Source organism: Propithecus coquereli, unplaced genomic scaffold (assembly GCF_000956105.1).
Source record: "Propithecus coquereli isolate 6110/MARCELLA unplaced genomic scaffold, Pcoq_1.0 Scaffold267, whole genome shotgun sequence".
In the NCBI taxonomy this organism is placed as follows: Eukaryota; Metazoa; Chordata; class Mammalia; order Primates; family Indriidae; genus Propithecus; species Propithecus coquereli.
The window spans coordinates 2,595,645-2,616,809 of NW_012148252.1; the positions used below are offsets into that span (position 1 = coordinate 2,595,645).

A 21,165-nucleotide genomic window follows, 5' to 3' on the forward strand; every position below is an offset into this window, starting at 1 on the left:
ATCCTGGATAGAGCTGGAGCCCATTCTACTAAGTGAAGTATCACAAGAGTGGAAAAACAAGCACCACATGTACTCACCATCAAATTGGTATTAACTGATCAACACTTATGTGCACATGTAGTAGTAACATTCATCGGGTGTCAGGCAGGTGGGAGGGAGAGGAGGGGATGGATATATCCACACCTAATGGGTGCAGTGTGCACCGTCTGGGGGATGGATATGCTTGAAGCTCTGACCTGGGTGGGGCAAAGGCAATATATGTAACCTAAACATTTGTACCCCCATAATATGCTGAAATAAAAAGTAAAAAATAAACAAATAAAATTTCAAAGAGAAGAGCTAGAACAAGAAGATCTATTTTCTATTGGTCTATAGAAAGAGCAGTGCTTACTATTTATGCAATGAAATTTACAATCTGAATGAGGCAGTTCAGAGCCAAAGGGTTGTGTTGGGCTGGTAGCCAGCCCTGCATTAAAATCCTATTATGTATACAGGAATAGCCCAGGTCTGGAAGCAAATGCTGTACACATTGCCTGTCCTTAACAGTAAATTATTGGCTTCTGGGCTTTGAATCAGCTTTTTGTTTTCTGTTTGTTCATGCTGCTCTCCAGGTCAATGACAGACTTAAAGGCTGATCCTCCTCCAGTGCATTTTCTCTACCACCTACGGCCGCAGTCATCTTTCTGAATCCGCCTTCCTCCTTTAATTTTAATAAGTGAAGATATATCTACTTCATAAATCTGCTCTAGGTGAAATCCATGGACTATAGCTAGACCCTTACAGAGCCTCAGTTAGGAGCCCAGTGGATACTCTGTTTAAAGGAGTCCTGTTGAGTTGTTAATGAGGCTTGACAAGGCAGTAATTGCTTTTAAAGGAGAAACTATTTAACACAAACATATCTCTCATTGGTATACAGTGGGAAGCTATGTTTTTGGAGGGGGGCTGCACTAGTATCCCTCCGTTCCCTGCTCCTCCACGCCACCCAGGAAAGAAAATTCAGGTACCAACTTTGCATCTAAATCCCTCTACAATTCTGCTTCTCTTGGGAAAGACAGCATCACCTGGGAGCCATTCTTGCTTGGCTCTCTTATTGGGAATCTACCATCTATATATATCATAATCTCGTCTTTAGTAAAACAGATTTGGGGGTTCATGGCATGGCATTAAACCCAGTACAATAATACTGGCATTCACTTAGAGTCTTCCTCACTCCAGGTCTCTCGAAGTCATTTAGGAACGCTCATAGAAAAAAACAGCAATGTGGCACAGATTGTAGGGCTTGCGATCTAGATGCTAAAGCCTGGCCCCCAACCCTCCTTCCTAGCTTTGTGACCTTAGACCAGTCGCTTTACTTCTCTGGGATTCCTTAATGTGTGTGAAAGTACTGGGCACATAGTAGGCCCTCCATAAATGTTAGCTTCTTTCTGCCTATAAGAGAAAGCTGCAAGGAAACACATGTGCAACTCAAGAAAGGGAAATTGGAGTGAGAGTCTTTCCCTGTTGAGTGTTATAAGAAAGGAAAAATAATTTTCTCTCTACCCTTCATAGTTCTTAGTTGGATCTCTGTAACAAAAGGCAGATTAACAGGAGAAAAACAAACAGACCTGTTTGTTTTTATTTATTTATGTATATATCATGTATATAACCAGGGGACAATGAGTAAATCTCCCACAGTAAATCTTAAAGAGGTAGCTTGAATTCAGGCTTAAATTCTTGAGACAAAGATAGAAGGGTGTGGGTATAGTTATAGAATAGGTGACCAGGAAAAGCACCTTAAACAAGGGTAAGGTGTGTTATGCAGATTTCAGTTGTTGCATTCTCCATTGATTAAGAGTTTCTAGTGGTTTAGAATCATCCTTTCCTTCCTGGCACTCTTACAATGGAGATTTCCATTATAGATATAAATTTCCTTTTACCAAAGGATAACTTCTACTCTGTATTCAGAGCTTCTCCTCTGTTTACTGTTTTCCAGAATAATCAGTTCAAAATAATCCTTATGACAAAGTGGCATATTTTGAGGTGGCCATATTCTAGTCTCCTACAGTAATATTTTGGGGTTGTGTGTCCTGAACCCCATCGGTACCCCGTATACCCCCACCTCCCTGAGGAATGAACTCTGATCTTTTTTGTTGCTCCCAAAAATTCTTTTCTAAGGGGGCCTGGTGAGTCATGCCTACAAATGATAAAATCTCAGTAAACAGGTTTTTATGCTGTGGTTTACTTCCCAATCTGATTCTGGTATAACATCACATAAAAGATAGAAGACCCTTATCTTTTTTTTTTTGAGACAGAATCTCACTCTCTTGCCTAGGCTAGAGTGCCGTGGTGGCATCAGCCTAGCTCACAGCAACCTCAAACTCCTGGGCTCAAGCGATCCTCCTGCCTCAGCCTCCCAGGTAGCTGGGACTACAGGTATGCGCCACCATGCCCGGCTAATTTTTTCTATTTTTAGTTGTTTGGCCAATTTCTTTCTATTTTTTTCTAGTAGAGACAGGGTCTCGCTCTTGCTCAGGCTGGTCTCCAACTCCTGAGCACAAACGATTCGCCCTGCCTTGGTCTCCCAGAGTGCTAGGATTACAGGCGTGAGCCACCGTGCTGGCCAAGACCCTGTCTTAACTGAAGCATTCCTTTCCGCTCGCTAATTCCTAGTCTTTTGGACAAAGCCTAACTCTTTCACCCAATTGTCAACTAAAGAATCCCTAAATCCACGTATGACTTGTAAGCCCCACTTTGAGATGTCCTGCCTTTTTGGGTCAAACCAATGTATGCCTTCCATATATTGATTTATGACTTTACCTGTAATTCCTGTCTCCCCAAAATGTGTAAAACCAAAACGTAACCCAGCCACAGCAAGTCCACTTGCCCAAGGATTCTTGGGTGTGGCTCCAGGCCATGGTCCTCAAATTTGGCTCAAAATAAACCTTCTTAAATTATTTTACAGAGTTTATCTTCTTTTCCATTGATAACCCTCACCCCCCCCTCCATCATTGCATTGTTTTGTTTTGTTTTGTTGAGACAGGGTCTCCCTTTGTCACTTAGGCTGGGGTGCACTGGTATGATCATAGCTCACTGGAGCTTCAAACTCCTGGGATCAAGCAATCCTCTCACCTGAAGCTTCCGAGTAACTGAAACTACAGGTACGTACCACCAGGTCAAGCTAATTTTTAAGTTTTTTGTAGAGATGGGGTCTTGTTGTGTTGCTCAGACTGGTCTTGAACTCCTGGTCTCAAGCAATCCTCCCACCTCATCTTCCCAAAGTGCTGGGAATGTTGTTGAAACTGCAAGGGGGTTTCCGCCTAGGTCCAGTTGGTCATTGCACAAAGATCCAATTATTGAAACAATGAGGATTGCCAAGGTAGAAAGGAAATTTTAATATGACAGATGTCTTGTTGAGATAATGGGAGAAGCTGCCTCAAATCAGTGTGTCCCACTCAGGGAGATCATGGGCTTTTTAAAGAGGAGTGCTGTGCCTTGGGGTAGGTCAAGGGGGATGGTGAATCTTGGCCTCAGGAAGTCTGCCCTGGGGCCTTCAGAATCTCAACTTCTATATTTTGCAGAAAATCCACCATTTCTGGAAAACAACTTAGAAGGTCAAGTAGTTAGTTAAGGGAGAGGATTATAAAAAACATATAGGGGTCATTGAAATTTGTTCTTGGACCTGGTTACAGGATTATAGGCCTGAGCCACCATGCGGGCCGTACACCATTTTATATATGGGATTTGAGCATCTTTGGATTTGGGTATTCCCAGGCGTCCTGGACTCAGTCCTACTACAGATACTGAGGAATAACTGTACACTCACCTTCCCAGGTTGACTCACCAGGTGATCATGATCTGGGCTCCTGTTCCTACCTCTACCATCTGTGAGGATCTCCCTAGCCAGACTGACAACAGGCCATTATTGTAGGAGTCCTGTGTTTCAAAGTAAAGAGACAAATTACTCTTTTTTTCCCCAGCCCTTTCCCTAACCCAATCACACAAAGCCCTGTAAGATAAAATCACTTCTGCATTTCCCAAATGTCTCACTAATATTTATAGAATTTAATTTCATCAACTGTTCTACATGCAGCATCTCATTTGCTTCTCACAGTAACTGCGTGAACTGGGTACTATTTTTGTCTCTGCTTTAGAGTTGAGGAGTTTGGGGCTTAAATACATCCACGGTCGCCAAACTAGTGAATAACAAGCAGAGGCAGGACCTTAATTCAGGCAACGTGACTCTAACAAGTGATACTTCCTCCCTAATGTAAGTGCTGAATTCCTGTTAATAAAAAGTATGCCCCTTGCCTCTCAGCATTACCATGTAGTTTGGAAGATACTAGAGGATCATAAAATACATGAGACTTAAAAAAAATGTTTCATTGGCACATAATAATTGTATTTATTTAGGGGGTACAGTGTGATATTTTGATATATGAACATACAGGAGATTTTTTTTTATAAGAACACTGTTTTAGGTAGGAGTCAGAAGACCTCAATTTCTGCCACCAATAAGGGAATATTAACACTAAGTATGTGGTGGGAGCTGACGATGTGTAAGGGGATTATTATAGCCATGATTCTTTCAACCTCAAGTGATATATATATTAATATATATATAATATATATAATATATATTATATAATACTATATACAATATATAATTATATTATACTATATAACACATATATATAACATGATCATTATGTTATATATAATTATGTATTATTTATTTAATTATGTAGTATACTATATGTAATATATTATATAATATATAATTGTGATTATATATCATAATTAATATATACATATATATTGGGAATTTAGTTTGGCATGAAGTGAAACCTGACTTTGAATATTTTTACAAATTACTCCCATTGTTTACACATTAAGTTTTTATATATACTGGGATATGCTTTGGAATCTTGGTTTCATTCATCTGACTACTGTGTCTTGGGCCCGTGTTCCGCTGCTTTTTTTTTTTCTACTTCATTATGACAATTTCCCAAACAAGAAAAAAATTAAAAGCATAATACAATGGATGCCTATATCATTGCCTTGATTCAGTAATTATATATTATTTGCCATATTTGCTTTATTTGGCTATCTTTTTTTTTTTTTTTTTTTTTTTGAGACAGAGTCTCACTCTGTTGCCCGGAGTAGAGTGCCATGGCGTCAGCCTAGCTCACAGCAACCTCAAACTCCTGGGCTCACGCAATCCTACTGCCTCAGCCTCCCGAGTAGCTGGGACTATAGACATGTGCCACCATGCCTGGCTAATTTTTTCTATATATATTTTTAGTTGTCCAAATAATTTCTTTCTATTTTTAGTAGAGACGGGGTCTCGCTCTTGCTCAGGCTGATCTCGAACTCCTGACCTTGAGCGATCCACCCGCCTCGGCCTCCCAGAGTGCTAGGATTACAGGCGTGAGCCACCGCGCCTGGCCTTATTTGGCTATCTTTTAAATTTCTGCCCCACTTCGAAAATAAGTTGCAGGCATCATAACCTCTCTTCCAAAATAGTTCATACATATCTAGGTATAAGAACATTGTCCCACATAACCATTATCACAGGTAGGATTATTAACAAAAATTCCTTAATGTCATGTAATAGTCATTTTTTTTTAAAGTTGTACCCTCATTACTCTTTATGTCAAAACTAATTCTAACAATTCTTACTTGTTTATTATTTCAGATAAAATTTAGACCTATTTTGTAAAGTTCCACAAACTACTATTGGATTTTTATTAGACTTCAGTTAAACCTATACATTGTTTTGTGCAGACATGACCATTTTTACTGTATGTAGGTTTTCCTTACACGATGGTCGTATTTATCAATATTTATTAAAATATTATTTAATGCGTCTTAAAACATTTTGTTTTTATAATATAAATCTTAACTATTTAGTGTTAAAATGACTCCCCATTATGAACCTGATTTTCCCTCATTGCATCTTCTAAGAGATCATTGCTGATGTAGAACAAAAGCTACTGAAACTCTTATTAGCTGTCTTGGAACTCTTACTGATTTGAATTGCTTTTCAGTTTTTTCTTTCTTTTTTCCTCCCCCTCCCTCAGTTGATTATTTCGATTTTTACAAGTAGTTCACAAATAATGAATTTTTACTTTCCCTATCCCGTACTTTATATTTCTTAATGAAGTTTCAAGTTTTAATACTTAGCTGATGATTTCCAAAAAAATGTTAAACCTGTTGATTGTGGAAATTCTTGCTTATTTCCGGATTTGTTTCACAATCATTTATAATGTTGACTCTTCGTGACAAATCCTTGTTCTCTCCACTCCATTGAGGACACCTTTCTTTGTTCAAAAAATCCTTTTATCTGATTGATTAGCTTAGAACTACCTTTAGTTATATTCCAGTTATGAAAAAGACTCCAGTAAACATGTTTCAGAGGAATGTTCCACATATACCATTATTTATAAACCATCTAGAGTTGAACTCAAGGAAGCAACTACACAAAAGAGGGCCAACATGGATTTGCATCCAGATGTTTTCCTCTGGCCCTAAGAATGTGACAATCTCTACTGAGATGGGATAGCTGTAAATGAAAACTATTCGCATTTTTATAAGAAACTCATGTGAGTTAACTATACGTAAAGTTAGGCTACTTTCTTTTTTCTAGAGTCCTAGATATATAAGATCTCAACCTAAAGACTCAGTAAGGAGCTGTTGGGAAGTAATTCCTGGTAGATGAAAGTTTCTGCACAAGTTGCAAAATCCTGTCTGCATGGTTGGTTTGATCTGTTTGAACTCTAACAGCCCCTTACTTTGAGTCTTTAGGTTGAGATTTTAAATATCTAGTAGCCACCAATCGTCATCACGGTATTGCTGCACAGAGATGAGTGACTCACAGTGGAATGCCCATGGTCATTATAAGACTTCCCATCTGCCTCATCCCACACGCCTGCCTACTGCTGCCAGTGGAATAAAGAAATGGCTCTGCCTCTCTTCTGCCTAACAAATACTACATGAGTGTATTTTATGGCTGACTGTAAATCACATCCAGGATTCTGCAGACAACTGAGCCTAAGAGCTATAGTTCCAAGAGTACATACACTCGTCGTGATAGAGAGAAGAGCATTGAAAGGGAGTGGGGATGCATCCTGGATGTGAAAAAGCAGTCTAGCTGGCATCTCCCTTCTCTTTCTTTGGGATGCGACACCATTTCCCTGCTCTCTCCCCCACCCTGCCTTTCTCATTCTCTCTGTTTTTCTAAATGATAAAATAAACTTTTTTTACTTTTATAACTTAAAACTGTTTGGTTACTCAGAATACCATAGGGACCTGTCTACCAATATTTAAGCTTACAAACAATAGCAAAAATAGCATGCTTCCTCCTGGAGGGGTTGGAAGGGACCAAAGTGTGAAGAATTCCATTCCCCAGCTGGGATAAAGCTCTGACAAAGTCCCTTCTTTTGGAGAGTAGGCCTTTGTTATGAAGAAAGCTCTGGGCATATTTCACCATAATTATTCTTCACCTTCCCCTGTCCGTTCCATGAGGGGGTATTTCTTAGATCTTCACCATGAAAACCTGGTGGGGTTCCTAGAAGTAAGGCTCATGAAAGGGTGGGAGCCCCTTTAAAGCTGCAATTTCTAGGATTTTCTTCCCCTTAAACTTGTCCACACTCTGCCTCCAGGAATTCATCAAAATTATCATTTACACGCTCCTAGCAGTTTATAGCTCCAGCAGCTTTTGCTCTGTGTAAGCGGACCTTGGCTGTGTCTTTCTGGGTGCTCCTGTCTCTCCAGAATTTTAGGTAGTGTTCTGCCCTGCAATCTCAGTTTTCTGATGTGTCTAGGAAAAGTAATTGCTTTTCAGTTTGTCCAGCTTTTTCTTGTAAGGACAGGGGTGATGACTTCCATGTTCTTTACATATTGGAACTGAAACTGGAAGTCCGGAATCTCTATTTATAAACTGACTTCTATAACATCTCACTGTGTCTTGTGGGCCAAAGTAGTTTGTTTTAGATCTATAGGGTTTAGCATTATGTGAGTGCCAGGTTCTAGTAATCCATCCCAAAGTGTGGGTATTTTCCTTTCCTTGGTAAATGGACAGCTATCTTTGGGGGATTTCAGGAGGACACTTTACGGTATATACTTGTAGCAGAGTCATAAGATCTTTTCTCAAGGATCCTTTTTCAAGATTCCCTTCATCTAAGAGGCTCTGGGTTTATGAATTAGCTCAAGTCAGGGAATTGTTTAAGAGGCTGGGGTCTCTCCATTTTGGTAACTTATATCAAGTTTTGGTTCACCAGATCAACTAAGACTTCAGTAGGCTACCTGTCAATTTTCCAGCACCAAAGATCCCTGTGGATCATCTCTGACCCGCTGCCCATTATGGCAATGTTGCCCATCTTTCCCTGTTGGCTAGTGCCGCCACATGGCCTCAGGCTTCCAACAAAGAGCCCATTTCAACAGTGCCCTCTTACACCATCTTCTCACACCTGCAGAGGACGGCAACTAGAGAACTTTTCAAAAATACAGGTGCTCCTCTTATCAATGGATTTCTCAGTGCTTTGGTGAAGCGATTGTCCTCTGGTTCCCATTGAGGGATACGCTGAAAAGGTGGAAGAGTGTGTTACAGATGACAAATCTACTCCAACATTACTTTCTCACCAAGCCTTAGGATCCTTCTTTGTAGCATACCAAGGAAAGTCTAGTATCTTAACCTAATTCAGTGAAGGCCATTGTTGAGTCTGGTTTCATCAGCCAAATCGGCAAATTGTTAGAGACACTCCTGGCTGTCTGAGCTAATATACAGAATCTAAAATCTCTGGTGCTACAAACAGACCAATAATTTCAATGTTACATTCCTTTTTCTTTGGTCTGGAATAAACTCCTACACAGAAATTCTCTGGTGGTAATATATATTAGCAACATCTTGCAATTCTTTCCCTGTGTCGGCTTCTCCTCTGCTAAGATCTGGTTCTGGTCGTGGACCTGGAAGCGAAGAGGCATTGGCATTCCTTTGCGGGTTGATGTCTTCAGTAAAGTCATTACAGGAGTTTAGAGCAAGGTATGGCCAGACTCTCAAAGAGGGGAGAAGGGTTGGTTCAGCTGTCAAAGAAGACTCAGTGGGAGTTGGGGGTTCAAGACAATAAAATTCATTCCAGAGTACCAAAATGTTCCTGTTTGGGAAAAATACTCAAACCGCATTTCTCCTCTACTCTCACACCAACACAACAACAATCAACACAGAAGACTTCTGTGACCAAATGTAGGGTTGGGGAGGGGTTTTCCCCACCACCAAATGGACAATTAATTCTGCAACAGACACCAATTGGGTGCTCTCCAATTTAATTGTGACACTATCTACCTGGAAGTAGTGCCAGATCCCACAGGTTGAGAGCTCAGACCCCAAGACTGTCCCTTCACTCCTCTCCCTGCGCCCCTGCCCACAGACATCAGTGGGCCTCTGGAACTTCTGACCAACTGGCTTCAAGTTGGGGTTCCCATGACCCCCTCTTTGAGTTTGTTTAATTTGCTGGAGCAGCTCACAGGCAGACAGGTACATTTACCAGTTTATTAGAAAGGATATTAGAAAGGATACAGATGAAGAGATGCATAAGGTGAGGTATGGGGAAAAGGACACAGAGCTTCCATGCCATTCCTGGGCACACCATCATCCAGAAACCTCCACGTAGCTATCCAGAAGCTCTCAGAATCCTGTCCTCTTGGGGTTTTTTGGAGGCTTCATTACATAAGCATTACATAAGCATGATTGATTAAACCATTGGCCACTGGTGATCAACTTGACGTTCAGGCCCTCTCCCCTCCTGGGAGGTTGGGGGTGGGGCTGAAAATCCCCCAATTCATGCCTTTGTCTTTCTGGGGACCTGCCCTACCCTGAAGCTATCATCTACATTAGCATACAAAAAGACAGCACTTCGGAGAGTCTAAGGATTTTAAGCATCCTATGCCAGGAAATGGATAAAGATCAAATACATATTTCACAATATCACAGTCCCCTTTCCAAGTCTGAGGCTTTCTGATTGATCCCAAACTTTCACATACAGAGAATTAATAAGGCCGTGAATTCAATTTGTGTGGAAATTCGACAATCCACAGGATCACAGAATGGGTCTGGTTTGTAAATGCTTTCCTCTTGCAACAACAGAAGTTAGATTCTTTTAGAGCATTGAAGTTCTCTAGTTTTCGGAGCTGTCCTTTCTTTCTGTAAACTCCCTGGGCATTCAGAAGCAGCTAGCCCTCCCTATAGTTCTGGTAACAGAGGGATCTAACTTGGCAACTATTTGGTCTAATGAAGATCTGCCTTCAGTAGGCACTTTAATCTCCTCTGACAGGTTTTTTTTTTTTTTTTTTTGCAATGGCTGGGGTGGGGAGGGTAGGGGGGGGAGGTGTCTTCCTGTGAGGACGGGAAAACCTCTTACACAAATTCTAAAAGAGGTGTAATACTATCCACTGACAGTTTAAGTAACTGTTTTTCTATTTCATACTTAAGACTATTAGTTTCTCATTTTCCTCTAGTGATAAGGTCATCATTGACTTTAAACATAAGCAGGTCAAGTGGTAAATCCTAGATTTCTATCTTTGAGGGTCAGTTTCCTGAAACCCCTTTTTTTTTTCTGTAAAAGCATTTCTACTGAATATTTTATTCAGACAAAAAACAGAAGGATAAGACAGAAACAAAAATTTCGGTCATTTGCAGTATCTATCAGCTTTAATTAGTCTCCTGTCCAGAAGTATCTCTTTCAAAAAACAATCTATCTTTCCAAGTCTTTTTAAAGAATTTTACTGTCTTCTTTACTTATTTTAAGTTTGTGGTCCTGGAAGTTCTGAAATTTCTTCACATAACTGATTTCACAGTTTTACATTTCCTTTGTCTTCTTCTGGGAGGTCATCTTTTTGCTTTTTTTTTTAGCACAGGACATAATCTTTATCATTTCTTCTTCTTCAGTTGTTTTAGTTTTTGCTACTGCAGTGCCTGCTTCATTGCATATAATAAAGCAGCTATTTGAGGCCAATAAAACCATTTTCCCACACTGAAAGACTAGTTCCCACTGTTCCCTTGGTCCAATTGCATCTGAATGCCCAACAACAAGTCCATCTGAATTTATTAATATAAAGAGATATTTTCCATAGTCAGATTTCAGGGAAATACTGAAATCATACAATTTGACAGCTGTGAAGTGCTCTGAAGGACGAGGACTCTCCAGCTTCTTTATGTGGAGCTCCCAGTGTAAAAGTATCATTGTCAAGTGTGTGTATTTAGGTTCTTTTATATATCGCAATGCCATGGTTCCTGAAATTTCACACAAGTTTTTTACTGTCCACCAAATTCCAACAAGGCCCATCTGGGTTCTTCATCCCCTTCTCTTTTTCTCTTCTTATCTTTAATCTTTTTCTTCTTACTCTGAGCCTTTGTTCCCTCAAGCATGAGTTTGCTAGACTTGACATAGGAGTATTTGATCTTGGTTCTGATGAGACTTCTGTTCAAAGAGGTGGAAGCTGGCTCAGGACAAAATATCTGAACTGGAGCAGCAATCAGGTACAATAAAAACTCCCTGAAAGTGTATGCAATGGTGGAGAGTGGATGCGTCTGTTAGGAATCCCTTCCCTTTTTCACCTGAACATTAAGAGTCTCCCTGAAGCCATTTTGCCTTTAGTTACTGTCTCTGTTTAGGTTTATTCAGGAAACAATAAAAACACTCAACATATTTCAAGGGCAGGGGGATTAAATGCCAGGAATAGGTGTGTACAAAACCACCGGAAGAACTGGAAGAGCAAAAAAACAAGGAATATCACCAGTATCTTCACTGAAGCTCTAGTCCAGTACACAGAGAAATTCCTGCTGGGAAACTGGAGGGCCTTTCCACCGAGGGATGCAGCTTCCCTGCTGTAGCAAGGTGGTGGCTGTTGAGGAAGCACACTATGTCTGCTGCAGCCATGTGTCTGTCTGCTCCTGTCAGTGAAACAAGAAAACAGTTCCTTGCCTTTATTCTATTTCCCATTCTCACAGAAATAGTAATATATCTTTATAATTTTTTTTTTGGTACAGATGGGATCTTGCTATGTTGCTGAGGTTGGTCTCGAACTGCTAGCCTCAACCCATCCTCCCTCCTCTGCCTCCCAAAGTGCTGGGATCACAGGGGTGAGCCACTATGCAGAGCCTTCACACAAATATATCTTTTTTTTTTTAGAGACTGAGTCTTGCTCTGTTGCCCCGGGTAGAATGCAGTGGCATCATCATAGCTCACTGTAACCTCCAACTCCTTGGCTCAAGTGATCCTCCTGCCTTCACCTCCTGAGTAGCTGGGACTACAGTCGCGTACAACCACTCCCAGCTAATTTTTTCTATTTTTAGTAGAGACGGGGTCTCGCTCTTGCTGAGGCTGGTCTCGAACTCCTGAGCTCAAGTGATCCTCCCGCCTCTGCCTCCCAGAGTGCTAGGATTACAGGCATGAGCCACTGCCCCCTGCCCACACAAATATATCTTTTTGGCAGAAGGCAAGTAATATCCAGAACAGCGGAACCAAAGGAATCTGGGAATTACAGTTCTCTGGCTTCCCGTCCTAGTGATACATAGAACATAGACAGGAATAGGGTAAATGCAGATTGCTATTCCCCTCCCTGCCTACCATGTATCTAGCACTGAAGTTACCTCTTAACTTTTCAACTGTAATTTCAACTTCAAATGGATAAAAACTTTTCAGAGGTGGGGAGCGGTGGCTCACGCCTGTAATCCTAGCCCTCTGGGAGGCAGAGGTGGGAGGATCACTTGAGCTCAGGAGTTCGAGACCAGCCTCAGCAAGAGCGAGACCCCGTCTCTACTAAAAAATAGAAAGAAATGATCTGGACAACTAAAACTATATATATATACAGAAAAAATTAGCCGGGCATGGTGGCGCATGCCTGTAGTCCCAGCTACTCAGGAGGCTGAGGCACAAGGATTGCTTGAGCCCAGGAGTTTGAGGTTGCTGTGAGCTAGGCTGACGCCACGGCACTCTAGCCTGGGCAACAAAGGGAGACTCTGTCTCAAAAAAAAAACAAACAACTTTTCAGAGACATTCAACGGAGCCCTCCTAGCTCACCGCCTGCCTCTGCCTGACATACATACACATCTTGCCTACTTTTCTTTGTTGTATACTTTCCTGTCCTCTTTTCCATGTCTACTTTTCTGCCTCTGTGGACAGTCTTTGTGCCTGTAGGCTACAGAACCCACAGTGGGCATAGCATGATTGAAGGAGCAAACTTAGAGGAGGAGAAAGAAAAAGAGGGGACAGGTTCTATTTTTCCCTGGTCTTAAGTACAAGTAATGTTCTCACTCTCTTCTCCTCTCTTCCCCATACAGAAGGAGAATTGGGATTCTGAAAGTTCATTCTCTTGCTAAAACTCTCATGAGACAGATAAAGATCTTAGATTTACAAAAATTCCAGGTCTAGAGAATTACTTTCTAACTAAGACGGTAATGCAAAATGTATGTCTTACTATCTTTTGCATTTTGACACACACACAAATATATGTACATGTAAATGTATGTACAATTTATGGATCAAGAAAGTTCAAGTCTACTGTTGTGCCAGTGCATTCCATGTACTATAATCTCTTTTTAAAATTCCATCTAGCTCTGTGAGATGAGAAAACTGAAGCTCAGAGAGGTTGAGTAACTTGCTAACTGTCCTGCAACTATTAAAAACCCCCCATCAGCTCATATTAGTCTCCATGAGATACGACAAGGAAAGATACCCTAAGATTAGTGAATGGAGACTAACCAACTCTGAGTCTGGCCTCCCTGTGGGAATCATCTTCCATCTCAGCCGAGTCCCTTAGGAACTTCGCCCGGAGCCTTGGGGCTGTCCGACCCGATCCCGCGCCAGATGCGCCTGGAGCGTCCCGCAGCCGGCCCCCTCAACACCGGCGTAGATGGAGAGGGCGTAACCGAGGATGGCCAGCTCCAGGCCGGGAGAGGCGACTCCCCTGAGGGCCTGAGAAGGGGGTAGGGAGAGGGGGCGGGGGCGGAGACAGCCCCGCCCCCGTCCCTCCATCCCCTTTCATTGGCCAAGGGCTTTCTGGCCCCATCCCACCTCCCGCCTCCAGGGCGACGCTTAAAGTGTGCCGAGCAGGTGCCTTGGGTGGAGTAACAACTTTTGCGCAAGTGTCCTGGCTGAGCGCGGCGCTCATTCATTGCCCCCAAGCGTCTGTCCATCTGATCCGCCGGCGGTCTAGCGGGAAGGGGCTCCAGGCAGGTCGCAGCTGCCACCCGGTGGACCGAGGCCAGAGAGGGGCCCAGAGCGCGGCTGACTCGCGGGCCGGGGCAGGGAACGGCGGCCGGGGCCATGCAGTCGTGTGCCAGGGCGTGGGGACTGCGCCTGGGCCGCGGGGCTGGGGGCGGCGGCCGCCTGGCTGGGGGCGTGGGGCCGCGCTGGGCGCCGCGGGGCCGGGAGAGCAGTAGCGGCGGCGGGGACAACAGCGCGGCTGGGGCCTCGCGCCTCCTCGAGCGTCTCCTGCCCAGACACGACGACTTCGCTCGGAGGCACATCGGGCCCGGGGACAAAGACCAGAGGGAGATGCTGCAGGCCCTGGGGCTGGCGGTAAGGACCTCCATATAGCCCTCCGCGGCCTCCCCTCCGCCCCGCCCGACTTCTGCCGACGCGGCCTCCAGGCTCCCTAAGCTCGGCTGCGCTCGGCGTGGGACCCTCGCCCCGGTCCCGGACCCCGGCGAGCACGCGAGCTTGCGCGCCTGGTCCCGGTGCCTTCTCCCACCCTCTTACTTTCTCCCGCACTCACTCTTCGCGCCTCAGACTGTGCATCCTTAAACAACCCCCTCCCCCCGACCCAAGTCGCCCTGCGGATGAGCCCTAACTTTACGAGAGGTGCAGGAAGCCCCCCTGGGCTTATCCGGTTATCTCCGGTTGCGGACTGAAGTCCAACCAGGAGTGGCCGAATCCCCACCTCGCTTCATGATTTTCTTTCCTCCCAGTGATTTCTGGTTTGCTCACAGTTTGCCTTTTTTATTTCTCTCTTTTTTTTAAATGGGAAGACAGTGTGTGAATCCTTTTCTCTTTAAAAAGAAATCCTAATTAGGCGATTTAAATGAGGTTCCCACAAACCTTTGTAGATGCAAAACACAGAAGTGACTCTTCACTCAGAGGCACTTTCCTCTGCCTTGCGTTTAATTTTAGAGCATTGATGAACTGATCGAGAAAACGGTTCCTGCCAGCATCCGCTTGAAAAGACCCTTGAAAATGGAAGACCCTGTTTGTAAGTGGCCGGGAGGGCTCCCGTAGACTCGGCTTGTTCTGGCCTGTTTACCTTTTGTGGTCTCTGAAGGTCCAACTCTGGGGTGGGATTGCTCAGGATTGGGAATATGTGGATAAACATAAAGCAGCGTAGGTATCTCTGGGCTGGGAGAGAGTGGGCTATTTGTTTCCGTGCCCCAGCAGGGAGGCGATGTAGTGCTGTCTTTGGTCTTTATCCTAGGGCACTGCCAACTTCCCAGGGGTTTTGTGGAAGACTCCCCACTTCCCAGGTACCCCTTAGGGCCAGGGCTCATCCTTTGTGTTGAGAGGTGTCATCTCATCACCTCTGCGGATCAGGATCCTTTCAGAAAGGAAAATGAAATAGAAGTGACCAAAATGGGAGGAGACCCAGGCATCTGGCCTCCCTAGCCCAAGGTTCTTTATGTCATAGTAGCTTCACATTGCTCTCATCTCACATCCAGATTTTATCATTTACCTACTGAAAGACAGCAGTACTTTTCAGGTCCGAATGGCTTTTCTAGAAAAACACGCAAGTAAGATTTATGCTTGGTTAAGAAAGCTCAGTTTACCCATACTTTCTTGGAATTTTATTTTATATTTAAAATGTTTTTAATGATACGAAGATTGCCCTTCAGAAATTTTTATGTGGGTATTTGACTTCCATGGGGTGAGAGAATCCACCAGTCAAGGGCACAGGCAGAGCCGAAGAGCTCTTTAAAAAAAAATCTTGTCTGGTTATCTCATTTTCAGTTAGAGATACTAATCTCTTTTCCTCTGGAGTCAAGTAAAAAGAGCAGCCGTTTTATTTTGTTTCTGTGATAGAAAGGATATACTGTAGAGATGGCAAGCTTTATTTTGTTCTAAAGTGGATGACCGCAGATGTGGACACTGTCCAGTCTGTTGGCTAATGCTGTACCTCAAGCCATGCTGAGGACTGCTGCCCTTGTCGTTTTCAAATCTGATGGTAAGGAACTTGCTGTAGAAGAAAATCTGCACCTTTTGTTGAATTGAACTAATTGAGACCTAGGGAGAGCTGGACGCCTTATATATTTCAATTTTAGGAAGTCAGAATCCTGATTCATTGGATCTGTGAAGAGTGAAGGGTTGTGTATTTTTAAAGCAAGACTTAGGTGAATATTTGAACAAGTGAATGCCTTTCTGAGACTTTGAAAGTCAGAGAATGTTTAGGTTAGCTCTTTTTACAATGTACATACTCCTAAATAAAATGGTTTTTTTTAATTTTTTTAAGAGCATTAGAGCCTGGGAAATGGTTAGTTGTCTATCCTTTTTTATTTCAGCTGCTTGGTTCTAGCTGACTAATTGGAACATCAGGGGATTCCAGTTCTCCTCTCTGTCTTTGGAAGGAGCCTCCTGAAAAGTAATTTGCAACCTGAGTGTAAACTTTAAGCCTAGCAATTTTTGTGACATTTTGGGCTGGTTCTATCTGGTTATTCTGAAGTGACTCAGAGAGAAAATAGTGCACAGTCAGGAGTCCTCCTTGCCTTGAACTGGACCTGCTCTCCAACAAAGCTTACTTCTTGGAATAGTGAGCTGGGCTGGTGCAGAGTGGAGGAGGATGCATCCATAAGGCATGAATGTTTGACTCTAAGATATGCACATGTCATGGTTATGAATGTTCTCCACCTGGGGAGATCATACTGGTACATGTAACCTGGTAGTAGCATTTCCATTTAATAGTAGACCAGCACTATCCAAACTTGGTTTCATGTGCATTCCTGTGTTCTATTGTAGTCAGAGGGGAATTTTGGATCAAATACTGGTCTGTCTTGTACAGAGAAAACTGTAATAAAAGCTAGTTATAGGAATCTTACATGCTGTCAATGCTGAGTAAAGATTGTGAGACTTGTAAGCAATGTAGAGATACTTGGGCTAGTTCTTATGCATAACTCAATAATCCCAGACATTTACGTAGTGCTTAACATGTGCTGGGGACTCTTTATAATGCTTTCATGCATTAATTTACTTAATCCTTATTACAAACCTATAAGGAAAGTACTGTTACCACTTTCGTTTTAAAAATTTGGAAACCATGGTATACAAAGGACATGTAACTTACCCAAGGTCACTAGCTGTGGAAGCAGAATTCAAACCCAGGAAGTCTAGCTCCTCTCCACACTCCAGCCACTACTCTGAACTGTCTTCATTGTGTCTGTCCTGTGCGTTTGCAAGGTAGTGGGTGTACAAAGCAGGAAACTCCTGCTGACTCATCTGTAGTATCCACCTCAGTTTTTTATTTTTTTGTTTATTTAGTTTTGAGACAGAGTCTTGCTCTGTTGCTTGGGTTAGAGCGCAGTGGTGTCAGCCTAGCTCACAGCAACCTCATAACTCCTGGGGTCAAGCAATCCTTCTGCCTCAGCCTCTGGAGTAGCTGGGACTACAGGCATGTGCCACCATGCCCGGCTAATGTTTTCTATTTTTAGTAGAGACGGGGTCTCGCTCTCGCTCAGGCTGGTCTTGAACTCCTGAACTTAAGTGATCTTCCCGCCTCTGCTGCCCAGAGTGCTAGGATTACAGGCATAAGCCACTAGGCCTGGCCTGTAGTATCCGCTATACAGTCATGCACAAACCCAGTCACAATGGAATCACTCTGCCATATGCCAGCTGCCCCTGCAGAAAAGTGGCTTGCTGAGCCCACAGGTGTGGGAACACCCAGGCTGCTGCCAGGATGAGGGAAGGGGTCATGGAAGTACAGTACTGAGGCTGCCTGCTGAAGAATGAGCAGTGATGCTGTGTTGGACAAGGCAGGGGTTGGGGGGAAGGTGGCACTGCAGCGAGAGGGACCAGTGTGTACAGGACCGAGTGGCCTCACAGAATCGTGGAAGTACAGGTAGTTCATTAGTCATGAAGGACACTCCCCTGCCTTTTGGACGTTTCAGAAAGTGCCTTGAAAAAAAATACCCTGATTATGAATTGGCCTCCTACTAAGTTATTATTCAGAGAAACAAGCAAAGCTACTCAATTCAAAACCCTATTATCTTGTTCAAGTGAATTCCCCTGTTCTGTCCACATACACTCTCACACATGCACGTGCACACACATGCACATGCATACACATGCACACACATTCACAAGACTAAAAGGATATATGTCAGCGGGAACATTGGTTTCTCTGAATGGTGCCATTATGAGCTAAATGGTGCCATTTAGCTTTCCTTTCATTACTTTGCACTTTCTGGATTTTCTGCAATACTATATATTGATTTGTGAGTAATGCAAAATTGAAGAGCACTTTATGAACCAAGTCAGTTGTTTTTAGCTACGGTATGCCTAGCTCTGTATTCTTCAGTGAAGTCATCTCAAGGTAACTAGACTGAGCTAACCTTACAGAAGCTGCAGGGATTAAATTTACACTGAGTTGGACGTTGCTGTGGAAGAGTGAGGAGAGACTAAACCCTCTAATGTTCAAATTATTCAACTAGAGCTGAGGAGCTGAGCTGTCAGAATGAGACTTTTGGTGGACTTGTGTGAACTGAATGTTCTGAAACAATTTTTAATGAATGGTTGATGGAGGGCAGTGAGCAGGGCAAGGGGGCATTGTGTAACTTAGCTGCAGGTGGCAACTCTCACCCTACTCGGGTTGGGCAGTCTCCTGAACTGACCCCAAGGGCACCTAGAACTGGGCAGCTATACCCAGGCTGTGGCCATCACTTGTCTTTTAGCTGGGTGATGCTGATCAGCGGGTCCTGCCTGTAGTGCAGCCTGTGACAGGGCTCTCCCTTGGCTATTCCTGGGTCTTTTGATTCCCAGCTTCTATGAATAATTATTTCATATTTTTTTTTTTTTTTTTTTTGAGACAGAGTCTGGCTCTGTTGCCCGGGCTAGAGTGCCGTGGCGTCAGCCTAGCTCATGGCAACCTCAAACTCCTGGGTTCAAGCGATCCTCCTGCCTCAGCCTCCCGAGTAGCTGGGACTACAGGCATGCGCCACCATGCCCGGCTAATTTTTTCTATATAGATTTTTAGTTGTCCAAATAAGTTCTTTCTATTTTTAGTAGAGATGGGGGTCTTGCTCTTGCTCAGGCTGGTCTTGAACTCCTGACCTTGAACGATCCACCCTCCTCGGCCTCCCAGAGTGCTAGGATTACAGGCGTGAGCCACCGTGCCCGGCCAATTATTTCATCTTTAACTAGGATGATCCCAATAGATTTTCTTTAAACAACTGTGGGGAATAAATTAAGACCAGGCAAATAGAAAAGCAAAAGCTATTTATTCTGAACTTGGCTATAGCAAGGAAGTCAGACTTGAATTTTGGCAGAAGAGAGGAACATTCTATAGTGGAAAAAAGGAAGGCTTCATGTATGTCCTGATTGGAGGTTATTGACAGGGGAGGCTGTCTGAGGGTTAACTAGAAGTGGGGCATCCGATGTGATTGGTTATCAGTGCATACGTGGCTTTGTCTGATTGGTCCTTATTTGGAAGACACTGTGAGGATATACATACGAGTAAACATAGTCACTATCCTCAAGGAGCTTACATCTTATCTTGTTAATATAAATTAAGTCAGAAGATTAAAAAGTTCCAGGTGCCGTGAAAACTATGGATAAAATATCATGAGTGTTCAGAAAAGATGTGAAATAGGATGGAAAAATAGGGATTTCTAAAACAGAGTTACGAGTTGAAATGTATCTTCTGTTGGGAGCAAAGATGGTATTTCTACATTGACTATGTTTTTTGCAAATAATATTAAAGAACGAAAAACTGAAAGAAAGGCAGTGCCTTCACTGAGAAAAAGGAAATGGCAAAATGAAACGTGCAAGGCAGAATTAGGGAAGTACTTAAGTGTCGTTGCAGTATCATCCTTGGTGGCATCTTAGAATAATTATGCTATCAATCATTTGGGAATATTCAGATAAATGTGGAAGTACATCATCGTAGAAGTAGAGGGGTGAAAATATTTATTTTATAAACAATGGATCCCGAAATAAATTGTAGTCAGTTTTTCCTCTTCTTCTTAAAATTAGAATGCCAAACTAGAAATCTCAGTCTTTATGAAGTATTATCTTTTTTTTTTTTAGATACAGGTCTTTCTCTGTTGCCCAGGCTGAAGTGCAGTGGCATGATCATAGCTTACTGAAACCTCAAACTCCTGGTCTCAAGCAATCCTTCTGCCTCAGCCTCCCAAGTAGCTGGGACTACAGGCATGCGCCACCATGCCCGGCTAGGTTTTTCTATATATATTTTTAGTTGTCCAGTTAATTTCTTTCTATTTTTAGTAGAGACGGGGTCTCGCTCTTGCTCAGGCTGGTTTCAAACTCCTGAGCTCAAACAATCCGCCCGCCTAGGCCTCCCAGAGAGCTAGGATTACAGGCGTGAGCCACTGCGCCCGGCCCATAAAAACATTTATTATCCTCATAGTTTCTGTGGGTCAGGAATTTCGGAGCATCTTAGCTGATGGCTCTGGCTTGGAGCATCTGATGTTGATGGATGCTCAACCAAGGCTGGAAGAACCACTTCCAGGGTGGCTTACTTACAATGCCGGCAAGTTGGTGTTGGTTGTTAGTGGGAGGGCTTAGTTCTTCCTCACATGGGTCTCTCCACAGTCTGCTTGAGTGTCCTCACAACATGGCCCCTGGATATCTGAGATCCAATGATTCAAGAGAGAAAGAAAGCCAGATAGAAGCTATCCTTTTATGACATAGCCTCAGAGGTCTCATAGCATCACTTACACCATATTCTATTCATTAGAGTCAGTCAGTAAGTATCTGGCCCACATTCAGGGGAAAGGGAATTAATTGTCACCTTTCAGAGAGAAGAGTGTAAACAAATTTGCAGATATAATTTTTTTTAAATAGACTATTTTTTTAGAGAAGTTTTAAGTTCACAGAAAAATTGAGATTTTCCCAGAAGCCCCCTGCCCCCACACAAGCACAGCCTGCCCCATTATCAGCATTGCCCACCAAAGTGGTACATTTGTTTCAATGA

General features: G+C 43.1%; 1 protein-coding gene and 1 pseudogene across 1 annotated transcript in view; one reads left to right on the forward strand and one right to left on the reverse strand.

The window, feature by feature from the left end:
• Positions 1-10,662: 10,662 nt before the first annotated feature.
• On the reverse strand, positions 10,663-14,302 carry LOC105812829 (annotated as a pseudogene).
• GLDC (glycine dehydrogenase (decarboxylating)) overlaps positions 14,024-21,165 on the forward strand; it is an 87,304-nt gene continuing 80,162 nt past the window's right edge. Inside the window, exons 1-2 of the mRNA XM_012647403.1 lie at positions 14,024-14,555; positions 15,147-15,225. Coding sequence (XP_012502857.1) covers positions 14,301-14,555; positions 15,147-15,225 — 334 coding nt within the window. The 5' untranslated portion in view covers positions 14,024-14,300. The remainder of the gene's footprint in view (positions 14,556-15,146; positions 15,226-21,165) is intronic.